The 17,612-nt window shown below is 37.8% G+C and overlaps 2 protein-coding genes across 2 annotated transcripts; one reads left to right on the top strand and one right to left on the bottom strand.

The window, feature by feature from the left end:
• The first annotated feature begins 1,482 nt into the window (after positions 1-1,482).
• Positions 1,483-7,223, top strand: LOC104234968 (serine/threonine protein phosphatase 2A 59 kDa regulatory subunit B' gamma isoform-like). The gene is made up of 2 exons (XM_009788625.2): positions 1,483-3,181; positions 6,467-7,223. Exons 1-2 carry the CDS (start codon positions 1,916-1,918, stop codon positions 6,854-6,856), a joined length of 1,656 nt encoding a protein of 551 aa, XP_009786927.1. The 5' UTR covers positions 1,483-1,915; the 3' UTR covers positions 6,857-7,223.
• Positions 7,224-7,924: 701 nt separating this feature from the next.
• On the bottom strand, positions 7,925-10,111 carry LOC104234966 (uncharacterized). Its single transcript, XM_009788624.2, has 2 exons — positions 9,983-10,111; positions 7,925-8,676 (listed from the first exon to the last, which is right to left on the bottom strand). Exon 2 carries the CDS (start codon positions 8,623-8,625, stop codon positions 8,194-8,196), a length of 432 nt encoding a protein of 143 aa, XP_009786926.1. The 5' UTR covers positions 8,626-8,676; positions 9,983-10,111; the 3' UTR covers positions 7,925-8,193.
• Positions 10,112-17,612: the final 7,501 nt, after the last annotated feature.

Genomic DNA, 17,612 nt, shown 5'->3' with positions numbered 1-17,612 from the left:
TAGGCAAAAAAGGTATAGAGTATATTCTTTGCTTAGTGAAAAGATGGTCTTACAAATGATTGGGGTCCCCCTTATATAATGGAGGAACCCTAAATAACGAATATTTCTATCTACAGTAGGGAATATTCTTGATACGGCTGTCTAACCGTCTAGTATAGAATTGTACAATCCTATTTCATGATTTGCGCCATGACTTTGGGGACGTGGCAGGAATCTAGCTCGTTCTGGTACAAATCTATAACGATACTATTTTGGGGTATAATACACCCGACCTTGGTATGCATCGTGTTTCACCTTCGAACTCGGGGCTGATCCCTCGAACTTGACCTTTTTGCGAACTCGGGCTTAGGGCGTGAGCTTTTACATCAGGGGCGTATGATTTTGACTGTATACAAAAATATTTATTAACTCGTCGATCCAAATGAAACCCTTTTAAAATATTTTTATTCAAATGGTTAAAAGATTTTTCATGTTTAGAAATTAAACTTATTATAAACTAAATGAACAAACGAAGAATAATTTCGAGTAGAACTAATTAATAACTTAGAGCCCGTTTGGCGATGAAATCTTTTTCACTTCTTTTCTGAAATCATTGTTTGTTCATAAATTTTTTAATTTTTACTTGAAAATGAATTTTGAATTTTTTCGAAAAATTTGAAAAACTTCAAAAAGCTATTTCTCAAAGTTTACTAAGATCACTCACAAAAATTCAAAAAACAACCCTAAATTGTATTCATGTCTAAATACAACTCTTATTTTCAAATACCATTTTCATTTTTCTTTTAAATTTTTTACAGTTCTAATGTCCAAATACCCACTTATACTGGCGAAATTAATTGGAATTTTTTCATACCTATACACTATTTGAAACTTTATTACCCTTAATGTCCATGTTTAGTTAATTACCCGGCATAACCAAGTTTTGTTTACAAAATATATACAATCCACTTTAAAAGGCTCTCAAATTCATTATTTGTGCCTTCAATCAAGGGATTTAGTTATCTCTTTTCTTTTTAAGGGAGATAGTCCATCTTTGGATTGATTCTATCGCGTGTGGACTGATCTCATGACGGAATCTTGAATAGGGAGTGATTGTAGGAACGTGGGAGTAGGAGTAATTGTAGGAATTGATTAATTAATCTTAAATCATAAAAATGTATATAATTGGTAATTTTGTATATAGGAGGCAATTAAAGTAAAACTTGAATTAGGAGGGTAATAAAGTTTCCAATATTGTATAGGTATATAAAAATTCCAAATTAAATTTACTCGAAGTAAATTCGAAACGAGTTCCGTATAAAAATCCACCCATTTGAAACCTTTAGTCAAACATAAATTGACTAGGCGTAAATAGGCAACCTCGGAGCACGAATAGCATGACATAATTTGTCTGTTTGTGGGCCCATCTTGTGAACATGTGGGTCCTTTGACTATTTGATTTTATCTTTCAGTCCCACTATTATGTATTATTGCACTATTCCTTTTTCTCGCCATATTTTCCCTCTTTCTTAAAAAAAATCTAGCTCATATTTCCCCTTATCACTCTCCATAGTTCAAATTCTAGGGTTTTTCCAAATTCAAATTCCGGTCTGTTTTTATTCAATTCGTCGATCGTCAACTCCGCCCGCGGCAAATATAGCGGCAAAAATGTGTTGTCAATTTCCGGCATGGGAATTCGAGCCATTTCGATAGTTGATTTGAATTTCTTCAGTAACTCTTCAAAAGGTATGACTTAAGCTTGTGGTCTGTTTCAATATATAGCAAATTACTTTTGTGCCCTTCCATGGCCTTACTATGGGATGGACGTGTTCCGATTTGAATCCAGAGAGTTGCAATTTTTGTGGCGTTTATATGCACATTTTGTGTAGTTCTAGTGTTGGTAGTGTTTTGTTTTTTGCTTGGGGTTTTTGTGGACATGTTTAAGCAGATTTTGGGGAAGCTTCCTCGGAAGCCGTCAAAATCATCATCATCATCATCTAACAGTGACTCGAATCACAGTGAAGTTTCAGCATTCTCATCAGTTAACTCAAATTCGAGCTCTAATAGTAGTAATAACTCAAAGGGGTTGGGAAATATGGGGAAAATGTCTAACTCAACAAGTTCCGGTGTGTCTCAGCTTACTAGCAATGGGAATCATGTCCCAGTGAAGCCGAATCAAGGGAAAAAACCTGTCCGGGTTAATGAACAGGCTGGAACCTCTGTTATGAACTCCATGTTATCCTCCTATGAGGTTCTTCCAAGTTTTCGGGATGTCCCAAGTTCAGAAAAGCAAAATCTTTTGATTAAGAAGTTGCAAATGTGTTGTGTACTGTTTGATTTTGGCGACCCTACGAAGAATCTGAAGGAGAAGGATGTCAAGAGGCAGACATTGCTTGAACTAGTTGATTATATTTCATCTGTGAATTCCAAGTTTAATGAAGTTACGATGCAAGAAATAACGAAAATGGTTGCTGCCAATTTGTTTAGGACATTTCCCTCGCCGAATCATGACAATGGGCTACTGGATATGTTTGATCCTGAAGAGGATGAGCCCACTATGGAACCCTCGTGGCCTCACCTTCAGGTTGTTTATGAGTTTCTTCTGCGATTTGTGGCTTCATCAGAGACGGATGCTAAGCTTGCAAAAAGATACATTGACCACTCTTTTGTCTTGAAATTGCTTGAACTGTTTGATTCGGAGGACCAACGAGAGCGGGAATACTTGAAGACAATTCTTCATCGCGTATATGGGAAGTTCATGGTGCACAGGCCATTTATCAGGAAAGCCATAAATAACATATTTTACCGATTTATCTTTGAGACTGAGAAGCACAATGGAATAGCAGAACTATTGGAGATCTTGGGTAGTATAATTAATGGGTTTGCTCTGCCTTTAAAGGAAGAGCACAAGCTTTTTCTTGTCCGTGCATTGATTCCCCTTCACAAACCTAAATGTGTAGCCATGTATCACCAACAACTCATGTATTGCATCACACAATTTGTGGAGAAAGACTGCAAGTTGGCAGACACTGTGATCAGAGGACTTTTGAAGTACTGGCCAGTAACCAATAGTGGCAAGGAGGTCATGTTTCTTGGTGAGTTGGAGGAAGTTCTGGAAGCTACCCAAGTTGCAGAGTTTCAACGGTGTGTGGTCCCTTTGTTCCGTCAGATTGGTCGTTGTCTCAATAGTTCGCATTTTCAGGTATCATATCCTGGTCCTTTTTATTTCATCTTTTGTTAGCTCGAAATTCTCAGTTTATGTTGGGGTTGGTCCCTGTTTCTACCTCAATCTTCTTGGCAATTCAAGCTAAAAAATCTTTATGGTTCGATGCTTCGTTAGATGAGGGGGCCTATTGTGGGTTTCCCGCACTTTTAGAATTCTCAAGGTCGAGTGTGGGTTTATTAAATATTTGGAGGAGAATAATGACTGATCTCTTCAGTTTTAGTTTGAATTAGCTGAACTAATAACAAATTTGCTGCTGGATTGAGATTGGCTTTTTCAGTATGTTTGTCTTGGAGAGATGACAAATTGCGGGATGAACGCTACATATCTTCAGTATCTGCATGGAGGAAAGTATAATTTCAGTGTAGCTTAATTTGAAAGATAATAAAGAAGAAATACCACAAATGTGGGTTTTTGAATGATAATAAAGAAGAAATGACGAGGTATTCCATTTGGCGAACTTGTCATGTCTGAATGATTATGAAACACTAAAATTGATATAATGGTATATGCTTATTATTGCTCATGTTATTCTGTTTTTTGTTTTCTCTGTTTTTGTCTTTAAAAGGTTTTGTTATTACTTTCTTTTGACAGGCTGATGATGCACAAAGCGTCACCATTCTTTTTAGTTAGTATCGTTTTTTTGCTTTGATTGGAAGACCTATTCAACGTTCAATTTGACCAGTCCATAGGTTTAGGAACCTCATGCTGTTGGTTTTTTGAAGAGCATATCTGCTCCAGGTTCTAGGATTGGCTTACAACTTACAAGTGATATATCATCAAATCATCAACCATATGAACGGAGAAGGGCAAAAAGATCAAAAAACATTCAGTTTAAATAGATAGATACACAACTGTGAGTAGTATTAAACAATTAATCTAAGTTTTAATATTAGTTAGAGTTGCAAATCCACCTGAATAGCAGATATAGCTCATACCAAATTAGCAAATAGGAAACAAAGAATAACCAGTCTACCTAGCAAGCGTTGTTTACTGAAAAGTACATTAAAGATATTTGTGATTGCCGAAGTATTGAGGAAATGATCAGACTCGGTTCAAGCTGTCGCAGCTCGCCTCAGCAGCTTGTCATATTTTAGGCACCTTATATGACACACAGACACAGACATGCAGGTAAACACACACACACACACATAAATATTATTCACAAGCTATTTGTGATGCTAAAGCTTCACTTAAAGTTACTTTTTCCCAATAGAGATCAGGTCTATCCAATAACCTTGACATGTTATATGTTGATGGATGGTTTCCGTAGACATTATTTACATGCTCTTAGTTTTCCAGCAATAGGCAAAAAAGATTGATCAAGGATGACTCACGGTTAAGGTCACTCATTTTGAAGCAGAATTTAAGTATTAATTGTCCTTCACATTCCCTGGTTGTGGTATCAAGTAGATAAGGCAAAATTCCTTTGTTGAGTTTCAGCTTGTATTTATTTTGACTGGTTAGCACCAATGAATTCGATTAAACTCTTGTGGATTGTTTCTGCTCACAAGATTTTCGCACATGTTGGAAAGCTGTGCAACTTTGAGGTAGAAGTTAGAACAATTTACTACTACTGTTCTATAATTGTTGCTACTACTATGATTGCTACCAGTATGTGTAGAGTATTGTTATGATTGGCAATGTTTATTTTGGCATATCAGAAAAGAGGTTTAATTTGTTATGGAGTAAAATAGAAAGCAGGTTCCTAAATGAGATGGAAAGTGTATAGCCTTTTGTAAATCAAAGAGGAAGTGAAGGAGATACTTGCATGATAACCTCAAACATTGTCAATTCATCATAAGCATAACAAAAGCTAGTGCAGGAAGTGTAAAAGTATTGCTTTTCATGAGTGGATGAGTAAAATCTATGGGGAAAAGGGACAGTAAGTAGTATTTGGTGTTTTCTCTTCTATTCCTGCAAAACTATATCTTTTAGTGATTTATGAGTTCTGTAGAGCAACAACACTTGGTCAGAGTGCTAATCTTCTTTGTGATTTATGTGTTTAGCGACAACACATGATCAGAGTGCTATCTCCTTTGTGATTTATGTTATTTCTCCTTGGCTGAGTTTCCTCAGCGCTTTTCTGATATTCTCTAGGATCTAAGCTTGATGGAGCGTCTAACTAAGTGGATAATTGTTCCACCTATAAATGAGAAGGCAAGACTTTTATGTTGTTAGTTAACTTGAAAACATAAATGATCTCAAAGAAAAAAGAAGTAAATGATAAATGCCATTTCTAGCCAGAATGTGGAATTCCTTGAGTGAGAAAGCTGAAAAAAGATTCTAAGACATGGTTGGAACATGCTTTCCTTGTGAATAGGCACCCATTCCCTTTCCTAAAAAACTATTTCATGGACCAAATAAAGCATTCAGGATATTCAGGATCCGTACCGCCAAATCCAACTAGCTATCGATTGAGGCTTAGTTGTTGTATACTGTTTTACAATGTTTTTGTGGTGGACAATTGTTTTCTTGACTTTCACGTAATTTTTTTGGGGTTGGGGTTTTTTTTTTTTTTTGGATGCAGAGCTGGGATGTAACCTCTCGCCCTTTGGCCCTTATGTGGGTTATATGGACATAAAGAAATAGTTGAGCTCTTTGGCATGCCTTTTGCTTCTAGTTAGTTTTTGGGGCATCCATGAGGTCCAATTAGGAATGATTTTGGTGCAATTTTCTGGACAAGGTTATCTACTTTTCGTTTACCCTGTATGCCTTGGATTCCCCCCACTACATCAATAAAATTATTACCTTATAAAAAGCCACTTTGAATGGAAGATTTAACTTAGATAGCTTGGCTTGGGCATTGCTGCCTTCCCTGACTTTTTCCAGTAATCAATCTAAAGAATCTTTTAAATTGTTAGTCAAATGCTTTTGCCTCTGTTTCTTTCATATTTTGCTCATGGATCATTTCTCTTGTTCTGCTAAGGTGTCCTAATTCTTTAACACTGCCATTTATCAATTTTCCTTATTGGTTCTGTATTATGATTCTAGGTCACTTTTGAATTGGATTGTGTCATAAACGGCTAGAACCTAGAGGATAATTTCAAGCTGCATGTGTTCTTTGTTAATAAGAATAATAAAGCAACCTAATCTTGTTGGAGAAACGTCAAAATACACATTGCCTATTCTTATTTGCAAGAAACCTCAAAATACACCCTGGCAATATTTCCTGTTGGAAATGATTGTCAAGTTGTTACTTCTAGAATCATCATCTGCATAAGTCTATTCTGCTGAATGTCTCCATTTCACATTGCTTGGCAGGTAGCTGAACGTGCTCTATTCCTGTGGAATAACGATCACATTAGAAACCTAATAATTCAGAATCGTGAAGTGATTTTACCCATAATTTTCCCCCCTTTGGAGAAAAACACCAATGGTCACTGGAACCAAGCTGTTCAAAGTCTGACATCAAATGTAAGGAAGATCTTTTCAGATGCTGATCAAGCACTTTTTGATGAGTGTTTAGAGAAATTCCAAGAAGCTGAGATAAAAAACAAGGAGATGCAGGAGAGACGGGAATTGACCTGGAAACGTTTAGAAGATGTAGCAGCTTCCAACTTTGTGAGTAATGAAGCTGTGCTCGTCTCTAGATATGCTTCTTCTGTCGTCATTGCTACCAGCAACAATTCACGGACAAATATGGGTAGTTGAAGAAAGCTTGCTTGCTAATCTAGAATTTACTATTTTCAATTAGTTGATGAACCGTAGATGTGGGCCCAAGAATTGTATTTTGTTACTTGGTGCTACATCCATGGTAATGATCTTAGCCGCCAGACAATGAAGGTGAAAATGGGGTTTGTGGATACCAAGTTCTCTTATTTTTCTCTTAATTTCTGCTTTTTTTTTGGGGGGGGGGGGGGGGCTGAGGCTGGTGTGCTCGGCTCATTGCTTTTGGTCCCATCTGCACGGGGCGTTTGTACTATAAAGACTTAGGGTCTCAAATATACTCATGGGATTCTTGCTGATAGCAATATTTATTTGGTTATATTTATTGAAAGAAAGAATATTTATTTGGTGATATGATATGATAATTTTGAATTTCAGCAATAGCATCTTGAGCACTACCGGAGTACTGTAAATTGCAACCCTTTTGAGGGACTGTCCCTGTTACAGGTGCTATTACATGATGAACTCCAGTGACTCCACAAAGGTTTCTTACATGTAAAGAGTCCATGAACTCCACAAAGGTTTTTACATCATTTAGAAAAAGAATTAACACCAGCAAGTGTAGTCAAACAAGCATTCTTAAATATGTATGTCTTCTGGTGAAGCAGATTGTCCCTCCATATTGTCTAAACACTCATGGGGGAATTATATTCCAAGTTTCTCCGTATGCTTGTACCTACTAAAGCAGTTCAATATGCCGAGTTTATGATATTTCCCTTTGTGGCTTGTTAAGTTAAAGAGCTTTATTATTTTTGTTCTACTGTTAAGAAAAAAAATCACAAGTCCTTTTTTTTGTAGTGCTTTATCTTTTCTGTCCACAAGGCAGAACAAATACAGCTTAAAGGTCCAAGCTTATGCAGAATGCACTTATATGAAAAACAATCTCAAAGTAACGGATTATAATGTTGGTATTATTATTGGCGTCTGGTGCCATATACATTCTGATCAAACCTCCCAATAGAACACTGATGATGAAGTAACAGCTTGCAGTATATCATGTCTCAGATGTCTCCCAGCTGGGGAAAAAGACTTTTTATCACCCTGAGCAGTCCATTATAACACGGGCAAAACAATCTCAGATGGATTAGAAAGTTGATCACAGTGCAACACATTATTTCTAGGGCCAAGGAGAAGTTAAGGTTTACTAAATTGAATGCTATCTGGCCACTAACACATATAGACAGACCATGTTCTGCCATTTGTATTACAAAAACAGCAACCTGAATATGCTAATGAAACAAATAAACTTATAATAAGTAAACTACACCACAAAAACCGGGAAATTTAAATCTTTATGAGCCTAGTTGCAGGAAATAAATTCACTAGCTATCTCCATATGCTCGAAAGCTATATCGCTCTTGGTAGAAGTCATTGAAGTAGAGATCAGCTTCAAACCATTTAGGATACCGAACAAGGTCTCCCGCGACAAACTGCATAAATCTTTGGCTTCCTTCAGGTACCACCCTTACCTCACCTTCTTCAATGTAAACCAGCTGATCCACATGCCAATCCCAAGGTAACTTACATTTGCCAGTTTTCCACATTGACCATCGTGGAACTCCAAGCTCCATTAGTCGATCTTTTGTTACATTTCTCTCTACTCTCACATTATACAACTCCTCCAGTGGTTTCTCTGTCCTCATTGCCCTGACTCCCCGATATCTCCTTGAGGATGCAGAAAAATTTGTTCGTTCTAGGCTGCTAGTGTTGGTGGATAAGTTGCTTAAAGCAGGCATTGTTATGAGACTCGCCATATGATGCACTCTATTTGTATTGCTATTACAAGAAAAATGAGCCAGTCTCAGCTGCACAATGTTAGCAGAAGTTAAGTCACATAGTCCAAAGCAAGTATATCAAAATACACGCAACTACTGCTTGTGTCTTCCAACATAATGTCCGAGAGAAATACAAGAATCTCAAATTACTTGTACAAATCCCACAAGCATAATTTACATGATTTATGGATTATGATGCATCACTTATAGATAGTCCTGATGTAGGAATCTCAATCAAATGAACTACCATAGCCCTAATTTGCTCTTCTTTAAAGCTTCTTCATTTGTGTTTAAAGTATAACCAACCAATCAAATATCATATGTCTGGAGCATTTTATAGCAGGTTCTGCATTTCATCTCGAATCTTCTAGTCAAATTGTACTTATCACAACAAACAAATGTATATGTTTATGGAAGTACATTACTGCTTTGGCCAACTGCTTCTGAGTTCATAAAAGTAAGTCGCCTTGACCTGATAAAATCAAAAGAAAGCCTTTTTTCTTGGGGAGAAACTGGCCCCTATCTCGTACTTTCCAAAGAAATATGTGAAAATTTCAAGCCTATTCAAGACCAGGTTTGCTCAGTAGCAACAAGATGGTATCAACCTGACCTATTAGGGGCTTAGAATGATAGTTTCATCCTTGCTTAGTGCACAGATTAAAGCAAATGCAAAACTTCAGGTTTGCACCAGCAGTTGATTCAGTTATGTTCTAGCCTATATGAATTATTTTCCAAAATCCTTTTTTTTTGGTTTCCCACCCGGTGTCCGGTACCCACATTGGAGCCGACTATATTCGGATTCGCATTCGCGCTGCGTAGGGCCCCATTCGGGAGAAGCACTCACTACCAAGGATTTTTCCATACCCAGGGCTCGAACCCGAAACCTTTGGTTAAGGGAAGAGCAGTCCCATCCACTTCCGGCAAAATAATTACTCCCCCTTCATATTTGAAATACAGTTTCCTCATTTTGAGAGGTTCCTACAATATTTACACCATTTATTAATTATATGATTCTATAGAACCTTCGCATCCAAAAATTTTTATTTACTCAAATTTCAAATTTTGATGTCAATTTTCTCTACTAAACTAACATTTCAACCTTCACTACCACAAATATAACAGACAATCAGATTAACATTAAAACACCTTGATATAAAATGGAGTTGAGGGAGTACCAAATTCTAAAAGAGAGACTCTGTTCAAACAAAAAGGAGTAAAAATGAAAAAGGAAAAAAAAGGGCTCCCATCTATACATGTTATGAACAAAAACGAAATAAAATGAGAAATATTTTGCAACCAAAACGCAAAAGGAGGTTTAATAAAAAAATAAGCTTACCCTTTTCGTAAACCTAGATGAAGCTGGGGCTGGTAGATTTGTTCTAAAACCCTTGAGAGTGGAGTGTTGAGGAATAGAGAGGGTTTATCACAACTGTCGCTTTATCTTATCCAACCTATGAAAAAAAGAAAAAGAAAAAAAGAAGAGCATTTGTTGTGAACTCAGTGAGTAACTCGATGGAGGTCATATTTGGCAATTTCGAAAATTATGTGTGGGACCCATTTTGAGCATAAGCAGGTTCTCGTGTGTGAAAGTGCAGCGTGAGAAAATTAGTTATTTCTCATCTTTATTCTTCTCCTTTACTTCTCATTCTCATCCCCATTGATGTATCAGTCTAATTCTCATCCCCTTTCTTCTTAGATTTCTGCTTTTTTATCCTTACTCTCTTCAGCATATGCGTTGTAATCACAATTAGTGTTGAGCTAATACAATCAGTTGGTTTGGAGTATCATCTGGGTTGTTACATTGGTGCTTTCATCCAGAGGTCTCTAATGGAGGACCAAAAGTTACTCAAGGCTTTCGTTGATGACTCAATTTGTGATTCACTACAAGAAATGAAGGATTCGCTTTCTAAGGATTTCGCTGATATTCGTTCGATGTTAATAGAGTTGGTGGGGGAAAAGGCTATGACGTCCATTCCACCCCAAGGTCCAGTGGAATTAGGGCGGTTCCGCGGAGGAAATCCGGAGTCTTGGATTTTACAGGCGGAGAAGTATTTTGAGTTTTACTCCATCGCTGACGATGTTAAGCTCGCTTTAGCATCACCTTACTTGGATGGCGAAGCTTTAGCTTGGTTCCAGTGGCTTTATCGGAACAAGCAATTGGTCGGCTGGAAGCATTTTACGGAGAAATTGAAGCTGCATTATCACAAATGGATCCCCCCTGCTCCGATAGGGTGTTCGGCTGAGCTCCAATTTTGTTCTTATTGTGATGAAACGTTAGAACTACCAAGGACCCAGGGAAGTCCTCTTACTGCTATGAGTCCTGTTTCCAACTTCTTTGAGTTTCAATCCACATTTAAACATAGAAACTAAGGGGCCAAACATATGTTCGATGAAATGTCTACTAGAGTCTTTTCCAAAGCAGTGGAGGAAAATTATCCTGTTACAGCAGTGACCCAAAACACAAATGCAAACACATATGTCTCTCACTTTGCAGTTGATTTGGATGATAATCACTCACCTACGGTGTTCGACAAAATGTTACATAGCGGTTGTGCCAAAGAATTCGCAGAGGTGCAACCATATGCTCCAATCAACACCGATGAAAAAGCTATGGGTCCTGAAAGCAACAAAGTCCAACTATTTGATGAAAGTCCTCAAAAAGATAGGCCAGATAGGTGTATGACTAAACTTTCTCTTGATTGTGGCGCTAGTACATGACAAATTGAATTTAAGACACTTGAACACACATATGTTGCTGAATTTTTCATGGAACCTGAGACTTTCGCTGAACTATGCCCCGATAAATATTTTATGGAGAATGTGTATGGCATTCCAGCAAATGAAATTCTTCCAGATGAAATGACGCATGAGGATGAGCATGGAAAATCTAATGTGGAATTCAATTATCACCATAAACTGAGCCGGTTTCCATTTGATCTTGGTTTTGATTTTCTTGATATCACCATGCCCGTAACTGCAACGGTTCTTTATGCATGGGATCCAGGAATTAGTCCCGAGTTCATGGCTCTAACAGATTCGATAAAAAACATGAAGGCACATGTACTTTTTGAAGAAGTTAGGAAAGGGAGTTGTTTATTTGCAAAGTTGTATGATTGGCAGCCTGTGGGTGGAGTTGAAACGGGTGTTGAATGCAGTAGTAATTTTCGAAATTCTTGTACATCATACAAGCTACTGGGTGAGTCTATAGCACATTTATTTCTATATTCCTTTGATGGTGCTCTGATTCACCTTGAGTAGCAGTACATGCTTACTCAGTTGAGGTATTTTAGGAGTGGTTTGATGTGGTGTCACTGTGAGATTGCGTATCTAGTTGCTGTGATGCATTGGCTACTAATGGAGCTCATTCATTATGAAGAAGACATCACTCGCTACAGCCTCGTATACGAGATTTTAATGATGATTTCTTGCGGGGTTGGAGTTCCTACTTCTACAATTCTAAAGTTGTATCAACCTAGTAAGGTCTTGGCTATGTTGGCTAATAAAGAAGGATGGAAGAGCAAAGTGCAAGCAAATTTCTTAAAGCTTGATAAAAGGACTGCATTATTTCAACTTAATGGAAGAGTCGAAGCTCAAACATGACAATGCACAATATGTCATCATTGTAGATATGCTTGGTCGATCAAGTCAATTAGTTCATGCTGGAAACTATATATATGACGTTGTAGAATTCATGGATATGGACTTACTGGATGTTGGGCTTAACATGAAGCCATTTAGAGGGCTTGCCAAGCTGGGGTTCCAAACCATCATATATTTTTTGCAACATTATTCATCTTCCATAGTAGATTTGGTTGTTTATCTCAAGTTTGCTAATCTTCTCTTTGATCCTGGTATACATAATATAGTTATAACATATGCTATCAACGGGAATATGTTTGCAAATAGTGTTATTTTTTCTACTTATGATCCAATAGCTGCACTATGGTATGATTGGGTTTATAGTGAGGGGAAGTCCGCATCATGTGTTGTTTTTATTCTTGCAATATGTGAGGACGCATGACTATTTGGGCAAGTTAGTGCGAGCCGACGCTTCGACCTTTACCCCTATGATCCAGGAATTCAGGTTCTACTAGCTAACGCCTACGATCCGGTATGTAGGAAGGGGGTTGTTGCCAATGTTGTGCTTGGTGGTGGTTGTACATATTATTCTGTGGAGCTGCTACCTCGACCCAAATTACTAAATGCAGCTGCTGCGGATATTGTTGAGTAAGATGCTGGTTGGATGACATCAGATCATCGTTACATGGACAAAAGGGTGCAACATTCCTTCAATCATTTTATCCCTAGTGTTAGATGGCGAGATCTATTTTCCATGGCTATAATCTCAATGAGGAAGTTAAAATTCCGTGGAATGCCTTGCCCAATGTTAACACTAGGGATAGGAAATGGAATTGTTAACTTTGAGATTAGACTAATTTGTGTTGCTCTTTCATGTGCATTTATTTGCACTGATGCAGGAGTGATAAGCCAATACGTTAAGCTTGTTGTGATGCTCTTTTGGGTACCTTAAGGTATGACATAATGTATAAGGTTGAGGATCCCTTTGATTGGACGAAGTTGATTTCACTTCAAGACGATAACCTTGGTACTAATTCACTGATATCTGGATGGCTTTCCTTGATGACAGATGGTTATTCCCATTACCATATTATTATGTCTTATACCAAATGCAAAGAAGTTGCTTTGAATTGTTTGTTTGCTGTTGATAGTGTCAAGTGGATATTGCTGCAATTTTTAGTTTACTCAAACCTTGCGGACAAGGTTCTTTTTGAGGCTGGCTGTATTGTTGTGAACTCAGTGAGTAACTCGATGGAGGACATATTTGGCAATTTGGAAAATTATGTGTGAGACCCATTTTGAGCATAAGCAGGTTCTCAGTGTGTGAAAGTGCAGCGTGAGAAAATTAGTTATAAATACAGTAGAAGGCGTAGTCCATTTTATGCTAAAGTTGTCTAGTGTTAAGCTCTGTTTTCCCATCTTTGTCCTTCTCCTTTACTTCTCATCCCCATTGATGTATCGGTCTAATTATCATCCCCTTTCTTCTTAGATTTCTGCTTTCCTATCCTTACTCTCGTCAGCATATGCGTTGTAATCACAATTAGTGTTGAGCTAATACAATCAGTTGGTTTGGAGTATCATCTTGGTTGTTTGAAATGGTAGAGTTACCTGCCGATGAGCTAAGGCTTGTAGCGTGTTTGACCAATTTTCTAAAACCAGAGCAATTAGTATTTGTCAAGCTTTTAAAAAGTATTTTTAAGTGTTTTTTTTCAAAAATGTATTTCAAAAAAGTACTTTTGGGGAAAAGTTATTATTTTTCTAATTCTCAAAAACTCTTTCTGCTTCTACTCAAAAATATATATTTTTTGCCTTCTAAAAACTTGGTCAAACACTTAACTTTTAAAAACAATACTTTTAACCCGAGAAAATATTTTTGGCCAAAAGTAAGCTTGACTAAACAAGCTATTAGTTTGGAGAACGTCAGACAGTAGTATTTGACCAAAAAATATCCTAGTTAAACATAATAAATCCTAGATCTGAAATTGGTTGATATGAACAACGAATAATTGCACTTAAACCGATTTAATACAAAGGGGGTATTTAATGGTAATGTTATAAATGTATGGGGGAGTAATGACAAGCAATAAATATATTAAATGGCGATAAATATAAATAGGGAGAATGATTCACCCAAATATTCAATAAGGTGGATGATTCTCCCTATGACAATGATGTAAGACAAACAAACGTGGAAATATTGAAAGCTTTCTCGGATCTGATGCGAGAAAGATGTGAAATCAACAACAAAATCGAATCTTTTTGTAAAGACAGTGTTTGTAGTTTACTTGAGAGTCAACTTTTCATGAGAGAACTTATTAATAGAATATTACATACCTCTTTCTTCTCTCTCTATTCCTACTTATATGGGAAATATCTCTCACCTAACTGAACGTACAAGTGTAGAGAATATTCCTCTAAAATATCTCGTGAATCGAGCGTTATAGTGAGGAAAAACCAAACCATGGGTATCCGGCTTATCGAAGTATGACAACCCGGTCGGTCGTCTTGTGAATTAATTCCCTGATCCCCTATTAACTGCTTTCCCTGTATTTGTTTCTATTATTGTGAGTTGCCGGGAGGGTTTATTTGGAGTTTCGAAGAGTTTTGGGACACTTAGTCCCTAAATGAGAGCTTAAGTTTTGAAAATTTGACCATAGTCGGAACAGTGTGAAGACGGCCTCGAAATGGAATTACGATGGTTCCGTTAGCGCCATAGAGTGATTTCGGGTTTAGGAGCATGTTCGGATTGTGTTTTGGAGGTCCGTAGCCAATTTAAGCTTGAAATGCCAAAAGTTGAATTTTTGAAGTTTCCGGTTCGATAGTGAGATTTTGATCCGAGGGTAAGAATGGAATTCCGGAAGTTGGAGTAGCTCCATAGTGTTGAATGTGACGTGTGTGCAAAATTTCAGGTCATTCGGACGAGGTTAGATAGTCTTTTTGATCGAAAGCGTATTTTGCGAGTTTTGAAGTTCTTAGGCTTGAATCCGATGCTAAATTGGTGTTTTGATGTTGTTTTGACCGTTTTGAAGGTTGGAAGAAGTTTGAATGATGTTATGGGATATGTTGGTAGGTTTGGTTGAGGTTCCGAGGGACTCGGGTGTGTTTCGGATGCTCAACGGGTTATTTTTGGAACTTAGGAAATAGCAGAAAATGTTGCACCAGTCAGTTCTGGTTTCCTTCTTAGCGTTCACGAGTAGGGTCTCACGTTTGCAAAGAGGAGCTGGGGCTAGTGAGGAATTTACGCTTCGCGTTCGCGAAGTGTCTCCCGTGTTCGCGAAGCTGGGAGTTCTATACCTACGCGTTCGCGATGGTCTTCCCGCGTTCACGTAGGAAGAGGAAGTTTTGAATCGCGTTCGCGACCTGGGCATCGCGTTCGCGATGAAGAAATTTGGGCCCAAGTGAAATTGTGCTTCGCGAACGCGAGGGGCCTTTCGCGTTCGCGAAAAAGGAGTATCTGGGCAATATTTAAATAGCCCATCCGCGACCCTTCTTCATTTTCCACCATTTTTGAACGGGATTGAAGCTTTTGAGGGTGATTTGTGAGGGAACCAAAGGGGAATCACTTGGAGGTAACATTTTTGACCTCATAACTCGTTTATATGTGATTAAAGAACTAATTAGTGTTAAAATATTTGGGGAAAAATGGGTAATTAGGGCTTGAGATTAAGAGACCTTAAAATGGGTATTTGAGGGGTTATTTGAACTCCGATTTCAGTGTTCTTGTTATGTATAGACTCCTGAGAGTATGAGGATTCTGAAAATGTAAATTTCACCCGATTTCGAGACGTGGGACTGAGGGGCATTTTGGTCATTTTACCTAATTTCGCGTATTAGCTTAGAACTTAATTGTAGAATCAGTTACTTGAAGTATTATTTACATTATGAAATTGAATTGAATAGATTTAGGCCATTTGGAGTCGAGTACTCGTGACAAGAGCATGGTTTCAGATTGATTTGAGCTGGTTCGAGGTAAGCGGCTTGCCTAACCTTGTGTGGGGGAACTTCCCCTTAGGATTTGGTATATTTGATAATTGAAATGCCCTGTACGTGAGGTGACGAGTGCGTCTTGAGCTAATTGTTAAAAATTCGATTTTCTTTAAGTAATTTCAATTGTGTTCCTTTTTCTCCTGTTTCATTTTACTTGCAATTTAAAACTGTTGTTAGCTTAGAAAAGCATGTCTAATTGACTTAACTGTTTACTTGCTTAAACTGCCTTAATTGTATTACGTGAAGCATGTTAGGTTAGAATTACCTATTTACTTAGTACGGAGTTGAGCTTAAATGAGTATTCCATGTGTTGTTGCTGCGTGTTTTACTTTGGGATTACGGGACGGCATCCCGGGAGATCCCCTGCACGTATTTATAACTTGAGCTGAAGTGCAGGATACCGAGAGATCCCTAGCACGAATATTGAGGATACCAAGAGATCCTCGGGATACCGAGAGATCTCTAGCACGTATATTGGGGATACCAAGAGATCCCTAGCATATATTGAGGATACCGAGAGTTCCTCGGGATACCAAAAGATCCCTGGCATGTATTGAGGGTACTAAGAGATCCTCGGGATGCTGAGAGATCCCCGGTTATCTCCTTGTGATTGTTTTTACCTCTGTTTCAGTTATTGAATTCCTTGTTTTCCCGTATTAAATTCTTATTGTTAGTTTTCAATTGTTCTGCTTATTTTATACTGTCATATCTTATATTTTTTATTTTATCTCAGTAGGGCCCTGGCCTTCCTCGTCACTACCCGACCGAGGTTAGACTTGGCACTTACTGAGTACCGCTGTGGTGTACTTATGCCCTTTTTGCGTATGTTTTTCATGTGTAGATCTAGGTACTGCGACTCAGTCCCATCACCCTTAAGGCGAGACGACTGTTCCAGAGACTTCGAGGTACATCTGCTGCGTTCGCAGACCGAGGAGTCCCTTTCCATTATATTATGTAGTGACAACCCTTCTATATTTTGTTTTGATGCAGACATTCCGGAGTTAAAGCTTGTGATTCATGGGTTTCCGGGTTTTGGAAAAATATATTAGTTTTTGAGAGTTAATATTGTGTATGCCGAGCGACACTTTTAAACGTTGTTTTATTACATTATATTCTGTTTCAAATTGTTTTATTCCGCAAATTTGGTTTATCTTCCGCATTTTAGCCTTACCTAGTCGTAGAAACTAGGTGCTATCACGATGGTTCACGGAGGGTGAACTGGGGTCGTGACAAGTTGATATTAGAGCTCTAGGTTCATAGGAGTCATGGATCACAAACCGGTTTATTAAAGTCTCGCTGATCGGTACAGAGATATTTGTACTTATCTATGAGAGGCTATGTAACTGTTTGGAAAATTTCACTTCATTTGATTTCCTTGTCGTGCGAGATTTTGATATAAC

The sequence above is a fragment of the Nicotiana sylvestris genome, chromosome 7 (assembly GCF_000393655.2).
Source record: "Nicotiana sylvestris chromosome 7, ASM39365v2, whole genome shotgun sequence".
NCBI lineage: Eukaryota > Viridiplantae > Streptophyta > Magnoliopsida > Solanales > Solanaceae > Nicotiana > Nicotiana sylvestris.
This window is presented reverse-complemented; position numbering and strand designations above follow the sequence as displayed.